Genomic DNA, 16,003 nt, shown 5'->3' with positions numbered 1-16,003 from the left:
CTCGTAGGGCACCAGATATCAGTTCGGGAGAATAAATCCTTTCTAAACGTTAGAGCAGATGTCTTGGTTAAATACGCACTGCAGCTCCTGAGGCTGTAATCAAAGGAAAACCTCTCGGATCCCCCACATTTCACACAAGCGTGTCTTTCCTGTTATGGGAGCTGTCTGTTATCTAGCTGTTTGTCTTACCGTTCTCACCTCCGTGCTGGTGGGTAGAGGGAGGGGGCTGCAGCTTGCTGACTGGCAACAATAGCTGATGAGGGTAGACCTGTAAGAATCAACAGGAGGGAAATAAAGGATAAGTAGCACATTGCTACTGGAGCACCTAAAACATCCTGCCATTGTGGAAGTAAAAGGTTTAAAATACTTCAGGACCGATTTAACCGCGCGTTCAAGATCGGCAGTGTCTCTAATGGTGTACTTTGTGTTCATATTGGTGAACTCACTGAGACCGGGTCTACAAATGCTTAACAATTTCTGGAAATGTACACAACAAACATACACTAGAGAGAGAGAGAGAGAGAGAGAGAAAGAAAACCCAGTCCAGGATATACACGTTAATTTAATCTGCATCAAAACCATGTGACATACTGAATTTAAATGCGACAAACGATCTAATGATCATCATGGAAAATGTTTAAATTGCATTTTAGGAAATCAGTGACGTAATAAAGACCGCTGCAAAATGACTTGTGGAACACTAGACACTCGACAGATTTGAGGTTGCGTTGCGTATGCAGTGATAGGAGAGAAGCCATCAGGGGCAGCTGTGGTCGGAATCTGGCTAAATATCTCCGAGTGCTGAAGCGAAATTGCTGCTGCTCCGCAGACAGAAATTAAAAATCATTTTAAAACCAGACATTTTTGGTGCATAAAATAAGCAGTTTGCACAAAGGCTGCTTCGTGACACGTGGGACCACATGTTGATGTCATTATCATTCAGTACAAAACGTTATTGGACGATTCGGGATGTTAAAGATTATAGCGTGTGGTGCGTTATTACAGTGCACAGCAACCGGGATTTGTGATGAAGAGCATGCAGGAGGAGTGCTGACCTGTGGCATAAGACAGGTCGTACTGGCCAGGTACAAGTGGGTAGCCCAGGTGGTGGTGAGACTGCATGATTCGCTGCGAGGGAGACGAACGCGGTCGATCCATTTCTCGATCTCGCTCCCGTTCTCGTTCTCTCTCGCGCTCCCTCTCTCTTTCCCTCTCTGCCGCTCCTCGCTCTCGCTCGTGTGACGCCTTCTCGCTGACCGTGGGTGATTTGCTCTTGTACTGGTTGGCGTGTTGGTGCAGGATGTCCAGGGCTTTGGCCTCCGAGGACGACTTGCTGCTGACGGTAGGGCTCGAGCGGGATTTCTCACCTTCCTCACATCCGCCCATCTTAGCGCCATAAGGTGAGAATGGGTAACCGGCAGGCAGATAGGAACCTGAATGGGGAAAGACATGTTCGGATTAGACTCGGCTCTCAAAATTTCAAATTCACAAGCTGGAGTTTTGTCCCCAAAAAATGTGTTGAATAACAATGCAAGGTTAAAAAAAACAAAAACAACCTGCACTAGCAGAGCAATAAAGAAAAAAAAAGAAAGAAAGTATGCCTGGCACATGATCCAACAAAAAAAAAAAGCCTCATGAATCATGTTTTGAAATGTTAATAGCTTTGCTTACACGTTTCTTGTTTGTAAACAATAAAATGAAAAGCATCATATAATTTGGCACAGGAAGAAGGCAGAGAAAGTTTCTCTCAGCTCTGAGTTATGGACACGAGCTGAGTTAATGTCAATATATAATAAAGTCAATGGAAACAACAATTCACAGTATGTGGCTTCAATCCAACAGCTAATAAATGTGTTGCTATAAAGCTATTTTTGCTGGCTTGCATTCACACCATGCTCTGCTGCCAAATGCTTTGCAGTGCAGAAATATAGGAGAGGGGAAAAAAATAACTTTTTTGCTACAGCATGAGAAATAGCTGTAAGATTGTGATTAGTCTTTGCCTCTACGAGCACTGGTGTCGTGCATCGCTTGCTATCTTAAGTGTGGCATTTTCTAGCTGATGAATCGTAATTTAGATAAATCTGTGAACGCGTGTGTGAATTTCCCTAATAACTACTTCATACCTGGGTAGTTCTGCATCATGACCGAGGGCATTCCTCTGTAACCAGGATGGTTGGGGTCGTAGCCCTGCCCGTATGGATATCCATGCATGTAGTGCATGTAGGGTTGTTGCTGGGCCAGTGCAGAAGAGAAAGGCATGTGAGCGTTTGACCGAGGATCTTTCCCTGCACCTCGGTAGTCCTCAGAGGAAGGAGCGGACGAACGATCGCCGCTCTCCTTGCTCTCCTCCTTACTGCTCGACTCCTTAGTCCGTGATCTCTCGTCTTTGCTCTTCCTCTCTCGGTCACGGTCACGGTCTCGCTCCTCTTCGACCTGCCTTTGGTTCTCAGGGTACTGGTGAACATAGACATTTCTGTTAGCTAAATCCCAGTAAATTGAAACATCAATTAAGCAGTGAGATAACCCTTACCTGTCTGTACCAGACGGATTGCTCCATGCCTGGCCTTGCCAACTCCACTCCCGGTTTACTGGAGTCCTCTTTGCCATGATGGCCACCTTCACTGAGCTTCACCTTTAAGCCTTCAGCCTGCTGGGGCTGAAGCTTAGCTTCCTCCCCTTTGGGGATGATTACAGATTTGGCTGGCTCAGAAGACGAGTCCCTCTGTTTACTGGGTGCTTGTGGCTTTCCCAGGTCAGACAGACTTGGGGCTTTTGTGAGACCAGGGGGAACAGGGCCCTTTTGTTTCCAGTCATCCTTCATGGAGGCCTCTCTCTCTTTCATGCCCGCCTCGTTCTTGGCCGCTCTGTGCTGCTCTGCTATCAGTCTCTGCCTCTCTTCATACTGCTGCCTGTAAGTTGGATTAGTGTTCATAAGATGACTGTGATAAACCTGGTCTGAGTAACCATAGGGGGGAACGTAGTATTGGCCATAGTAAAGAGGCTGCATGTACATGCTTGGCCGCTGCTGAATGACTGAGGCTTGCTGCTGTTGCTGCTGCTGCTGGGGCTGGGGCTGGCTGGAGGCCGCATCTGTTTTACGTTCCTCCTGAACCTCTGGCTTTGCCTTCTCTTCACTCGGTTCTTGCTCTTCCTCTTTCTTTATCTTTATGGTTTGGCCATCTGGCAGTGGACCACCAGTACTAGCACCACCAGGGCTGGGGTGAGTGTAGTTCGGAGAGTAGTAATTGTCATAGCTAGTGTAATAAGGTGACTCTTTATTGGTTGCCTGAGATGGAAAGAGGGCCTTTTTGGCTCCTTCCCTCACAGACTGATCTTCTACCTTAGTCTTTACACCCTCCACTTTTCCCTCACCATCCTCTCCAGCATCAGAGATATCGGAGTATGCGGGGCTGTTCGTCTTCACCGAAGAGTTATCAGCCCCATTCTGAGTAACAACATGGAGAGGAGTGAGAGGCTGCCCACTACTGTCCATACGACTGGCCACACCAATTGATGGACTGGGAGCGTTGTCTGTAAAGCTGTAGATCTTGTCTGCCTCAGCCTTAATGCTAGCTAGGCGACTCTGATGAAGGTCTGAAGAACCATTTAGATGGCCTTCACTTCTGCTTCCAGGGTCACTAGACTCAGAGTAGGGGCTCTTTCCATCTTCGGCTTTCCCGCTTTTACCTGGAGGCTTGGGGCTGTCGCCCTCTTTACCAGGCTCCTTCTTTTTCTTGTCCTTTTTCTTTTTGTCCTTTGAGCTCCCTAGAACCTGGTTCATAGGGGATGAGTCTCCAGGCACACCTGGCTTTGGCTGAATGCCTTTAAGCTGGGGGCTTTTGGGAATGCCCTGAATCATTGAACTCATTCCTGGGGGATGATTGGGACTCCCAGAGCTGAATGGTGTTGGCTGTAGAGAATACATCTGCTGTGAGGGCATGCCTGGAGCCATTGGCCTAGAGGGTTTCATGTTCTTCTGGGCCAGCTTATCAGGCTTGCTACTGGATTTTTTGGACTTCTTGTCCTCCATGCCATCATTACTGGCATCATCAGTGAGAGAAGGCCCATCATCACAGCCATCCATGGGAATGCCACAAGCCTCTGCATCTGTTTCTCCGTTCTTCTTCTTAGGCTTGGAGCCAAATTTCCCTGGGGAAGGAGATGAGCTGTGTGCATCAAATCCTCTTCCTTTCGGAGTGACTGAGCGTGCTGGTGAAAGGGACCCTTTCTGGGAAACTGATGCCCCATTACAACTCCCTGGTTCAGGGTGGAGAGAGGACTCCTCCCCATACTCACTGTCTCCATCCATGTCCAGTTTAATATCGTCGTCATTATGAGCACGAGCCTGGTGATACTTCAAGCCATTGATGTGCTTGTACTTCTTGTTGCAGTTGGGGTATGGGCAGTCTATAAGTACTGGTGAGGGGCAATTGCGGTCTAGGGGAGGAGGAAGACACTCAGTCTTAATGGTGGAGAGCGAGAGTCCAGAAGAGGTTACTACACTATTAGAGTTAGTGCGCATGCGCTTGTTGCCTTTAGTGTCCTCAGAACTGGAATTTGGTTCCATGTCGGAAACCGGCTTGTTCTTCCGCTTGCTGGCTGAGGAGGGGCTGGCTTTGACATCCTCTGTGTTGCTATTGGGCGGGGTCCTTCGCTCAGAGGAGTTCTGACTGCCACGTCGGGCCTTGCTGTTGGAGCCGGCTCTGGTCTTGCTACTGTTGCTGCCCTTGTTGTCGGAGGAGTTGCTGTTCTCATTGACTGGGGTGTTGCTGTTGGGACGCATTCTCTTACCTCGACCACGCCCAGGTCTAATCTCCAAGTCGCTTGTGGGGGATTCACAAAACCTAGAAGATTAGTTTAAAAATGGCTGAAGCTATGAAAAGTGGAAATGTGTATAGCAGTAAAAAGGAATGGTGCAATAATTTTGTTAAACTGCCAAATCAATTTCCTATTCTAGCAGAGCAACAATGACTAGGCAAGTGATATAGACCAAAAAACCCTTTAAATCATTAGAAAAATGCCTGTCTTTGTTCTGTGTATGTACTCAACTATAAATAATGGCTAATTTTCTATATGATACCAAGACAGATTTACTCATTTATTTTTGTTAGGCAATGAAAAAATATAGACATGCATGTTTGATGTTTTTTATGAACTTGTAGCAAAGCTTGTTCAAATGAATAAATCATCATAAACCACTTTGATGTCAAGCAATTACCGAGTACACCAACATGATGTTAATGTGCCTCATCACTGAAGGGTGAAAACAGATTGGTGACATATTTGGATTCCTGTCTCCTGCTGGAAAGAGTGTATCTATTCTTATCCTTTCCCGCTAGTCTCTGAGCAGAGCGTCTGGCCTCCTCCCTGAGGCTTAAAGATGAAGTGTGTGGGATACACCTGGCTTACTGTGGCTCCAGGGGGAGGAGAGACCCGTGTCTAAGGCGAGCTGACAGACAGGGACAGGTTGTGCTTTTCAGAGCTGATTGGGATTGGTGCAGCAAAGCCATGGATCTAATCAGACTCCGCTGCGGATCTCATCACAGTCAACTCGGATTAACCGGAGGTTGGATGGACGGACGGATTAAACGAGCTAAATTAGTATTTTAAAGAATGGACCCATTTAGAGTGTTAACTACATTCTGTGTATGAAGTCAAACATCTAGAAGCCTGGATTAAGGAGTGAAGGTGCTCTGCTGCATTGAAAGGCTTTGCCATACACGTACGTATACCCCTCGTACATACCTTGGCGGGGCCCAGTCGTGGCGCGTACAGTCCAGCAGCGTTCCAACATACGTTTTGTTCCGCCACGTCACATTAACCACCAGCATCCCTGAAAAGGACGAGAGAAGATTCATATAATAACGAGAGTTGATTCCATCCTCTGTCATTCGTACTGAGGCTCGATGCCGCAATTATACAGCGGAATTCTTCCTTCAACCTTGTGACTCATTCACTCTCGCCTCTCTCTGTATTCCCCGCACAGCTGTGGCAGATGTGCTGTTCCCCTTTAAACAGATCAGATAGAGGTTTCTGAGGGCTGCACTCTCAAAGAGACCCTCCCTATTTTTACTGCCTGCTTCATGATTACAGCAGACGAAGCACAGCAAGGTGCAGAGTGAGTCATTTCTGGGAGAAAACTGGTTGATGGTGTCCTACGTCTGACTTTGCAGCAGTAAGCAGCCCTGCCTCTGCTTCTGCTAGCACTGTGGTTATTGTAAGAAAAAAAAAAAAAACAGTTGAGGAGAATGAAAAGGAAAGGATGAAAAGAAAAACTCCAAATAGATGGGACTGTTTGGATGAGACAACAGTGTCTCTATAATTGTGCGCTTCCGTTAAGAGCGGTAATAATCAGCTCAGCTGAAGTGACGTTCAGCTATACGCCGTTAGCAATTCGGGTAACCATGTGACAGAAAATGTTGTCTCAGCCATTCTACTGTGGTGACAGGGTTAGCATGTAATAGTTAATATACTACATCTGGCAAAGTGTCAAGGATACATTTTTTTCATAGTAGCACAGCAAGTGAAATACACATTCAGTCACCACCTATTTAATCTTACACGAGGAATGAAGCGATGAAAGGTTTATACAAAAAAGTCAGAGAGATGAAATCCAGCAGTTGAGCAAGTTACTCCTATTAAATCATGCACAGCCATTTCCCTCACTTTACACTCCATCCAAGCTCCACTGGCTGCCAAATGTACCAAAATGCAGTCATTCCTGGCTAACGCTGATAAAAACCCTCCAATAATGTCATCATGAGTAAAATTTCCTAAAAACATACCATGTGTAACCCTCTTCCCACCCGCCTTATGTCACACAGACACTTCCAGACAGCTAGAGCTTTGCTTGCTGCCGCTCCTTTGAAAAATGTCAATGGGGTCAGTGGAGGAGCACATTAGCGGCGGCCCCCCTGGTCTTTCTCCCGGAGTCATTAGCTTTCCTCCGGCCACCTGTCTGTGCCCCAGGGCTGACTCGGGGTGAACGGCCAATCGTTTCACCTCTTGCGCCCTTCAAAGGCCTTGGCGGAAGAAACAGGAGCTTGGCGTGTGCCCTCCTGGACTCTTACACTCCATTAATAAATACCTCTGAAGCAGTTAAACACATGAGCTCTGGTCCTTCATGGATCACTGGCTCTGCAGTACATCGTTCATAACCATGCTTGCTCTATAATCCACAGTTCTCTCACTTAAACAAAGTGTCTGCCATCCAACACAACTCTGTCAGAGGTAATAACATCCACAGCAGTTTTGGTTTTTGACCTCATGCTATGATAACATAGGGAAAACCTAAAAACCCATGATTTCTTAATTTTTTTCCCCCCTGCTTTTATAGCTAAAACAGAAGTCATACCAAATAATATTCACTCAGTGGAAAAGCAAATTCACTAATGGAAAAAAATGCAACATGAAAGAGGTGCATTTGCTTATGGTAATGGTTACTCTCGCTTCTTGCCTACTTTATCAAGGTGACCTATAAACTCGCAAGCTTTGGTTATTCTGAGTCAATGCAAATATGATCTTCTTGAACAACAAGTAGTTACGCTAAATATCTGCCTTGCTGAAAACTGTAGAGACAGAGCTTCTCTGGTCACAAAATTGCTTTTTTCTGTTGATGTATGATGTTGGTCATCATTTTCATCTTAGAAATGATGGTGAGCAAGCGAATGAAACACACCTGATCAGATAAAAAACCAGTGAAGTTGTACGGTTTGAAAGGAAAAGCTGTGGTTTGTTTTACAGCCTCTAGGATTTTGTGCACATTTGGCTGCTGAATAAAAACAAACCCTGGAGCTCAAAGTAGGAGTGAAAAAAAAAAAGAAAAAGAGAGAGACATAAACTGAATTATTAAGAAACAGTGAGGCGTAATGATGAAGCTCAAGTGGCTGTAAGAACCGCAGGGAAAGGCGCAGTGTGTAAAGCCGGGACTGACATCAGTATACTGGCATAAGTAATCCTGGCGCGCCCGTGTTCCCTGGCACTGAGCCGTTTCTGGGCTCTTCTTCAAGAGCAATAAAGTTTGTAAAGATTTAGGGCTGACACTCTGAGGTATCAGCGTGCACGGGTTTCCACGGGTGGATGAGACACCAGTGTGACCCTGGTGTGCCTCCAGCTTCCTGCCAAGGGGATTTGTGTCATGGCGCTGATTTGAAACATTGCCCTGATCTGTCTCTCTGTGCTCCATCAGGAGCTGAAAGCCGTCTAACCCGGTTTCTCCTTGATTCCATAAACACAGGAGACGCGAGTCGGTGAAGAGCCAACAGACGCAGCTAGTCTATTACTCTGGGAGGTATTCTGGGAAAACGTGGGAATTGAGTCTACTTTTTCATACACGATTAGGGGCGACGTCGTTCTTCGTGATGTGGATGAGCTGAAGAACGAGTATTATTTCATCATGCGTTAATTAAATATGCTTACTTTTAAGCCTGGGAGATTTGGACTGCGCTGCACTTCATTACTAAAAGCTGAACAACATTCAGTAAATCGGGTCTATAAACAATCTCGTTTACATATTTAATTATGCGAAGGCTTCTCTCGCTGTATCTTTGCCCACAGAGCTTCTTCTAGCACGTTTATTGATTTATATCATAACGCACCTGAAAGCTGATCTGTATTTACACTCTGAATCTTTCAAGTACACTTTAGCCAGCTTCCCAAGCACATATGGGTCTGAGGGTTAAGTGATCACAAACTGTGGGTTATATAGCGTATATTTAGGTACCTAATAAACAAGCTGGTGGCTACAGTGGGAAAGGGGTAGCTCAACTGGGTTGTTGATCAGAAAATCAGGGTTCAAACCCTAGCACCACCAAGCTGCCATGGTTAGGCCCCTGAGCAAGGCCCTTAACCCTCCCTGCTCCAGGGGTGCTGTACCATGGCTGACCTTGCACTCTGACCCCAGCCTACAAAGATGGAAGAACTGTGCAGCAATGTATATGTGACAGTAATAAAGGCTTCTTCTGAAAAAAAAAACATCTCCCTGAGATAATCCAAAGAATAAACCATGAGAGAAACAAGACAGAAAATTAAATCCATCCTGTTTGTTTGATGAAGAGCAGGATTATAAATCATTAGATACAAGTACAAAAGAGTAAAGACAAAGTGCAGATTGTAAATAGAATTGAGGATAAGAACAGCAATCAGCAGTGCTCAGGTACCAAAAAAAAAAGAAGAAGAAAGAAATGTAAATAACATTGCAATATTTCCAGATAACTGAGATATACCTCGAATGCTTTATCTCTTGAAATCAGTCTTCATTCTCAAAAAGCGTGAGCAGACACAAGCACAGGACCGTTAGCTCCTGGCAGGCCTGACATTTACAGAAACATCGCTGGAAGCACCAAGACACAAGATCGTCAGTGATGTGGGCAGACACATGGCGAGTCCTTAAAGGAACTGAGTACAATGGTAAGCCATATCAAAGTGCTCGAACGACACCCTGCCACCGGATCTCGCTGCTCCACTTTCCACCCACACACAGTGTCATGGAGATACAGATCTGCCCGCTTCCGCAACGAGGGGGGGGAAAAAAAACACAAACTTCAAACATGCAGAGGCATCCTGGTGGACCCGGCGCTGGCTCAGCTGGAGAAAGACGATCAAATGGAGCACATGCCGAGCAGACGGCCTCCTCCTTCTCCGGCATGTTTTCCAGAGGAGGAACAGATGAGAAAAGGCTGGAAGCAGCAGGCCATAACTACCTCCCTCAAGCAGACTAAAGCAGGTGGAGGCCTTCAGTGCCCGTACACGCCCGGGGCTGGGAATGTCTACAACCTTCTTTTGTGTGTCTCCTGAAACGGAGTGAGGCAGGCTAGTGAACACAAGCATACACACTCGAGTGAGGGCTTCTTGAAAAAATAAAAATAAAAAATTCCGGCCGAATAAGAGGCGGTGTGCCTACGATCGGGGGGGGAAGCAAATACTTAAGGGATGTATGCGCTGTGAATGCAGATGAGGCTCCTTTATAAAGCTGATGCTCAGAGGATAGCGCTGGGTACACTGTGGGTGACTCATTTAAAGTGTGTGTTCAACATCAAGAACAAGCCTACACCATACTGCTGCATAACTGCAGCTCTGATGCTAAAACCATCAAGTACAAAAACTGTAGAACTCCACTGCCAAGGATCATTTAACATCATAGGTAATTTAAACATTAGATGCTTCCCGTTTGTAGCTGTATCAAACCAAAAACCTTTATTTATATCCTCTATATAAGGTACAAACAGAATAGAGATGGGAAACAGACACTGGAATCAGTTGCTGATCCGATGCTATGTGATGTTAGCCTACTGTAGAAGATGAAGATGACAGTCAGTCACTCAAAAGTTTGGGATCACTCAAATTTTATTGTTTTCCAAGGAAACACGCAATATCTGAATAAAAAACAGGACATGCCGAGTGAGAAATAATGATTTTGATTGAAATGATGAATGTTTTCTTCAAATTTTGCCTTCATCAAACTTTGCTGCAATTACAGTCTGGGCATTCCAGCTGTCAATTTTTTTGAAATCTGATGGAGATTTCACCCCATGCTTCCTGAAGCATCTCCCACAAGATGGATTGGCTTGATGGAGTCTTCCTCCGTAGCTGAAATATGCAAGGGATCCCAAACGTTTGAGCGGTAGTGTATATATTAGAGCAGTGTTAACAAATATATAGAACTTCGTTAATAGAAATTTTTTTTTTAAGCAAATGTGTTTCAAATTGTTGGCAATCCTGTTCGGAAAACGGTCTTCCGGTCCGGAATGCTCGTTTGTGTTTGAATGCTCTGACTGTCAGACATTTTAGAGACACTCAACGGGCCACTGTAGATCCTGGGGGCGGAGCTTCTTGAACATTTTTTACATTTTATAGCATTTGGCAGACTCCCTTATCCAGAGCGACTTTCAATTGATCTAAATTTATACAACTGAGCAATTGAGGATGAAGGGCCTTGCTCAGGGGCCCAGCAGTAGCAGCTTGGTCAACCTGAACATTTTCTTCTCACATATTTACTCATGTTAGGAAGCACAGGGTCAGCCATGATGAGACATTGATCAACAGAGATCCCCCAACCTTCTGATCAGTAACCAATCCTAAGATTAAACCTAGTGAACCACCTCTGCAACAACTAATCTTAGCCAAATAACTGAAAATATCTACAAAAACAACAAAAAGAAGAACATCTTCAAACAACCTGATAATGTGTGAACAGTATCTTGAATAAAGAGAGAGCAGGCGGCCTACCTGAGCGTGCAGAACAGTATCAGCGAGCGTGGGCGTTAAAAATGATCACAAGGTGACGTGAAGTGCGTGCACACAGAGCTATTCAGAGCATGGAGTAGTGAAACATGAGCGCTGAGAAACTGAATCTGAACTGAGCAGTGAGGCATGTGCGCTTATCAGCAGCTTCACTTTGTCGCTCGTGAGTCAAGGTGCAAGTCACGGCACTCATTTTAATGTCAACTCATTCACCGATACTGCTTTTCTCAGACATAAATATAAGTTTAATGTCGGCAGCACTCGATAAAGAGAAGAGTTTTTTTTTAGATACTTGTCCAAAGGACAGCTCGTGAGCCCATGGGATTATTTCTGCAAAAGAAACATTCACAGTGTCCTTACCGTCCTCGGTTTCTTGCCACACGATGCCCTCCAGGTTGACGCTTGTTCCAGGCTCGCACGGCCCCAGGCACTCGGGCTCGGTGCTCAGCGCCACGTCGGACGTGTTGACCGCCACCGAGCGCGTCCGCACCATCAGCTGCTCACATGGCGAGGCGATGTCGCTGTTTCCCACCGAGGCTAAAAGGTGGAGCGGAGGCGGAGCCGGCGTAGAAACCGGAGACTCCATCTGCATATCCAGGGGAAAGAGGAAACAAAAAACACAGTTAAGTCAGAGAAGACAGTAAGAGGGATGATGAAAAATGGCCACAAAGAAGAAAAAAAAAACATGAAAAAGCTAAAAGTGTCTTAACATCCATAACAGGAAATGAGACAAACAGCATCTGCAAGCCAAACTGTTCTCAAACAGAACAGAAGGCAAGGCTGTTTAATGCCTTACAAATTAAAATGGAAAGCCTTCCCGGGATTAAAAATGTGCAGCACAGAGAAAGGAATAAAAACAAAACGACTTAGGCATGAGGGGGGGGAGAAAAAGGTGAGTTAATGTCTCAGGGGTTGGGTGGAATTCTGGCTCTGATAAGAGAAAAGATCCACAGAGAGAGAGAGAGAAAAGGGCCTCATTCACCCTCGCAGAAGTGCAATGGCGTAATTATCACATTGGAGTGAGATCATAACAGCCTCAAAATTTCCATTACTTTCTTTGAGCCCGGGCGCGAAACATGACGCTGAAGCGAAAACCTAATGTCGTCTTAACCGCTCGGTGATTTATGATCGGTGTGACTTGCCAAAGCAGTGGCTGGGGTGTGAACGGCTCGGGAGAGTCGTCGTCCAACTGTCAGATGCAAGGCACTCGGAGAAAAGAAGTCCTGGCTGCACCTCCTCCGAAAACGCCGACACTTTCGGCCTACGAGTGTCTTCGTCCCCGTGTTTGGAGAGAGGGTTTTTGGCCCAATTCGATGGCAGTGAAAAGGTTTCACACATTACATTTAACACATAAGGCCAACACTCATCCAGGCAGTTAACACGCGTAATCTGTTCTTCACACCAGGTGCGTCGGTGCTGCCATAAATTCAGGGGATTCACGGTTAATGAGTTATAAACCTGACTGAAATCACAACGCGGGGAAAATAACGTGCCATCTTTTTCTTCATGAATCTGGAGTACAGACCTGACAGAAGACTTTTTGCACTTAACCTTTTCAAGTTGACGTGCTAAGAGTCTCGTAGAAAAATAAAACCATTTCTAAGCAAATTTGTAGGCAGACAGAAGCTATGATTTTGAAAAAGGACGGAAAATATAATCATACGTACTCGTAAGCCTTATTTTGCTAAGCGTTACCTCTTTATGCCTTTGTGTCAAGTACTGCTATCGAAACAAAGCCAAAAATTGCATCAGCGTCTCGCTGTCCTGCCCCAATATACACTATTACAAGTTTCGACCTTTACTGCTGTGTATAAAGAGTGCTTAAACATCCAGATGCAATGAAATTTTTATGCTATTTGTAGACTCCTAGCCAGGCATAGCAAAAGGGAAAAAAATATAAGCAATATCTGCAGTCATGAAATGTAGTAACGGGAGATTAAATTAAATTATTAACATAATATGGAAGATAATGTACATAGAGTACAATCAGAGTCAGATATCAGTATAGACTATGTAGGACATGAGCTAATCACAACACAACACACACTAACACTGAGAAAAAAGTGTGAAACATGTTAGTGACTCTAGACTAAACAGAAATAGTTGATATCCCATGCTTCATTCATTACTGCTGTGGGACTGTTCAATAATATATTCACGTGATTCATCTACTTGCATCTGTAAATCTTTTAACACAAGTCCATTAATGTTCTTCAGGACTGTAGGTAACCATATGGACAAAGATCTTATGGGTTTCTGAGAGAGAGAAGAGAGAAAGTGCACACACACAGTGAGAGAGAGAGAGAGAGAGAGAGAGAGAGAGAAGAGAGAAAGTGCACACACACAGAGAGAGAGAGAGAGAGAGAGAGAGAGAAGAGAGAAAGTGCACACACAGAGAGAGAGAGAGAGAGAGAGAGAGAGAGAGAGAAAGTGCACACACAGAGAGAGAGAGAGAGAGAGAGAGAGAGAGAGAGAGAAGAGAGAAAGTGCACACACACAGAGAGAGAGAGAGAGAGAGAGAGAGAGAGAGAGAGAGAGAAGAGAGAAAGTGCACACACAGAGAGAGAGAGAGAGAGAGAGAGAGAGAGAGAGCAGGGGAAAAAAAGAGAGAGAGCACAGAGAGAGCAGAAAGTGCAGAGAGAAGAGAGAGTGGAGAGAGAGCAGAGCGTGAGAGCAGAGAAAGAGCAGGGAGAGAGAGAGAGAGAGAGACAGAGCAAAGAAAGAAAGTGCAGAGAGCAGAAAGAGCAGAGAGCGAGTGAGTAAGAGAGAGAGATAGAGAGAGAGCAAAGAAAGAGCAGAGAGAAAGTGCAGAGAGTGAGTGAGTGAGTGAGAGAGAGAGAGAGAGAGAGAGAGAGAAAGAGAGAGAGATTTCAAAGGGGAAAAAGGCAGGACTGACTAAAAAACCCCACAAAATCAATCACTTTATATCAATCTGACTAGATCTGATTGGAAAAAAAAAACCCTGATCTGACTTTTAAGGAGGAAAAACATCATCTGAACCAAATCTGGATCCAACCCAGACGCTTCATTAGCACTAATTACCATGTGTCTTATCTCGGAATCGCTGCATACATCACTAGCTGCCTGACCTTTTATCATGATTTATGAGTTCGCTCTATTACGCTCTATTACTGAATGTCATGTTTACCTGCGACGCCACGAGCAGATCAATGACGTAAAAATGTCCCGAAGAGAAAGAGGAAAAACAACACACAAAAAAATCTTGTTCTCGAGTGAAACATGACCTGTCTGTTGTTTTGGCCCACGATATCTGCCAAACAAACTCCACCAACCTGCTACACCTGACACTTCAGAGTACATCACACACCCGAGTGCAATGACAACTAGTTGAGTAGAAAGAGTAAAGCCGGCAGAACTTGTAAAGGCGTCTAAAACACAACACTCACGACAGGAATCATGAGCAAAGTGATAGAACCGTTACACTAGATACCCAGCTATCGAGGACGTGCGATTCTGTCGCTTCGTAGGGACTTTAATGGACAATGTCGTCAGGAATGTAAACTGAGGCGGCCAAAAAACCCTCACAGGCTTGGTGTGCGTTAATTTAACTTTTATAACGTGTGTGTTGAATTCGAATGGAGTTTAAGTACACTATTCTATCTTATAATTGGAACGAGTACATCGGAGGGATGGCTCATGTTGGACGTTTGGGGGACGAAGTCAGATTAAGATGGTTTGGACATGTTCAGAGGAGGGAGAGTGAGTATACTGGTGGGAGAATGTTGGACATCGAGCTGCCAGATAGGACAAAGGACAAAGAGGATATATGGATGTAATAAATGAGGATATGAAGCTAGTTGAGGATGCAGAAGATAGGGATGGATGGAGAGAGAGATGATTTGCTGTGGAGACCCCTGAAGGGAAAAGCCGAAAGAAAAAGATTCTTTCTTATAATTGAATCCATTTTAAGATCCTAAAACACACCACATATTTTGCGAGTGCCTTGTTAATCGCAGAAACGAAGATGGCTATGGCGTGAGCACGTTTATTTCCGGTTGCTTCCCAGTTGGAAATGTTTCTCAGACATTGCCCTTAGTTTCAGTTTATTCCCATGTAGCTCACCTGCTGGAAAATACATTTCCATCATCTGGCAGAAAGCCGTCTCTCTTATCTCGAGCATCTTACAGAAGAGCTCTGAAGTGTCCATCAATAAATACATCCTGATACTGGACCACTAGGTCAAGAGTTTTAGAGCATCAGTCAAAAGAGACAACATTTAAATCACAGACTGATGCAGGCAGGAATTTTCGAGCTCTTGTGTAGCGACGGATCTGAGGAGACCGTGTTTATTAACGATCTCGATGCTGTAGTTATACGTCTGATTTCAGACGCAGCTGCATCACATTCAACATTCCCAATAAAGTCATCACGCGACTCTGCTCAGCTAAATAGCACCCAGTGTAATGATAGTAACACACCGACACCTCAACAACCACCACAGTGTAGCACACACACACAGAGAGAGAGAGAGAGAGAGAGAGAGAGAGAGAGAGAGTTCTGTTTCTGAACACAAATCCGATCCTACTGAATATCATTTCATTACCAGTTTGTATAAACAGAGCAATAAATCTTTATTTAGATATTTTTATTTAAACAAGCGTGCAGGCGAGCGAGTCGACGGTAATCTGGAAACATCCTCTGAGGACCATTTGAACAACAAACTACCACCTCGACCGGTCAACAGGGGCTGACTACACACAGACAGAGAGAGAGAGAGAGAGAGAGAGAGAGAGAGAGAGAG

The 16,003-nt window shown here is 45.0% G+C and overlaps 1 protein-coding gene across 2 annotated transcripts in view; it reads right to left on the bottom strand.

Moving 5' to 3' along the window:
• The window catches only part of LOC131360354 (zinc finger protein 609-like), a 59,481-nt gene that overhangs the window by 2,713 nt on the left and 40,765 nt on the right, over positions 1–16,003 (bottom strand). The window contains exons 3-8 of one of the 2 annotated variants that reach the window (XM_058400735.1): positions 11,602–11,827; positions 5,746–5,833; positions 2,531–4,844; positions 2,124–2,454; positions 1,056–1,433; positions 190–268 (exon numbers count right to left, since the gene is read on the bottom strand). In XM_058400735.1, the coding sequence (XP_058256718.1) occupies positions 195–268; positions 1,056–1,433; positions 2,124–2,454; positions 2,531–4,844; positions 5,746–5,833; positions 11,602–11,827 (3,411 nt within the window). In that variant the 3' untranslated portion in view covers positions 190–194. The remainder of the gene's footprint in view (positions 1–189; positions 269–1,055; positions 1,434–2,123; positions 2,455–2,530; positions 4,845–5,745; positions 5,834–11,601; positions 11,828–16,003) is intronic. The other variant, XM_058400734.1, reaches the window with a different exon arrangement.

Source organism: Hemibagrus wyckioides, linkage group LG10 (assembly GCF_019097595.1).
Source record: "Hemibagrus wyckioides isolate EC202008001 linkage group LG10, SWU_Hwy_1.0, whole genome shotgun sequence".
Classification (NCBI taxonomy): Eukaryota; Metazoa; Chordata; class Actinopteri; order Siluriformes; family Bagridae; genus Hemibagrus; species Hemibagrus wyckioides.
The sequence above is the reverse complement of the archived record's forward strand: the minus strand, read 5'-3'. Positions and strand labels throughout refer to the sequence as shown.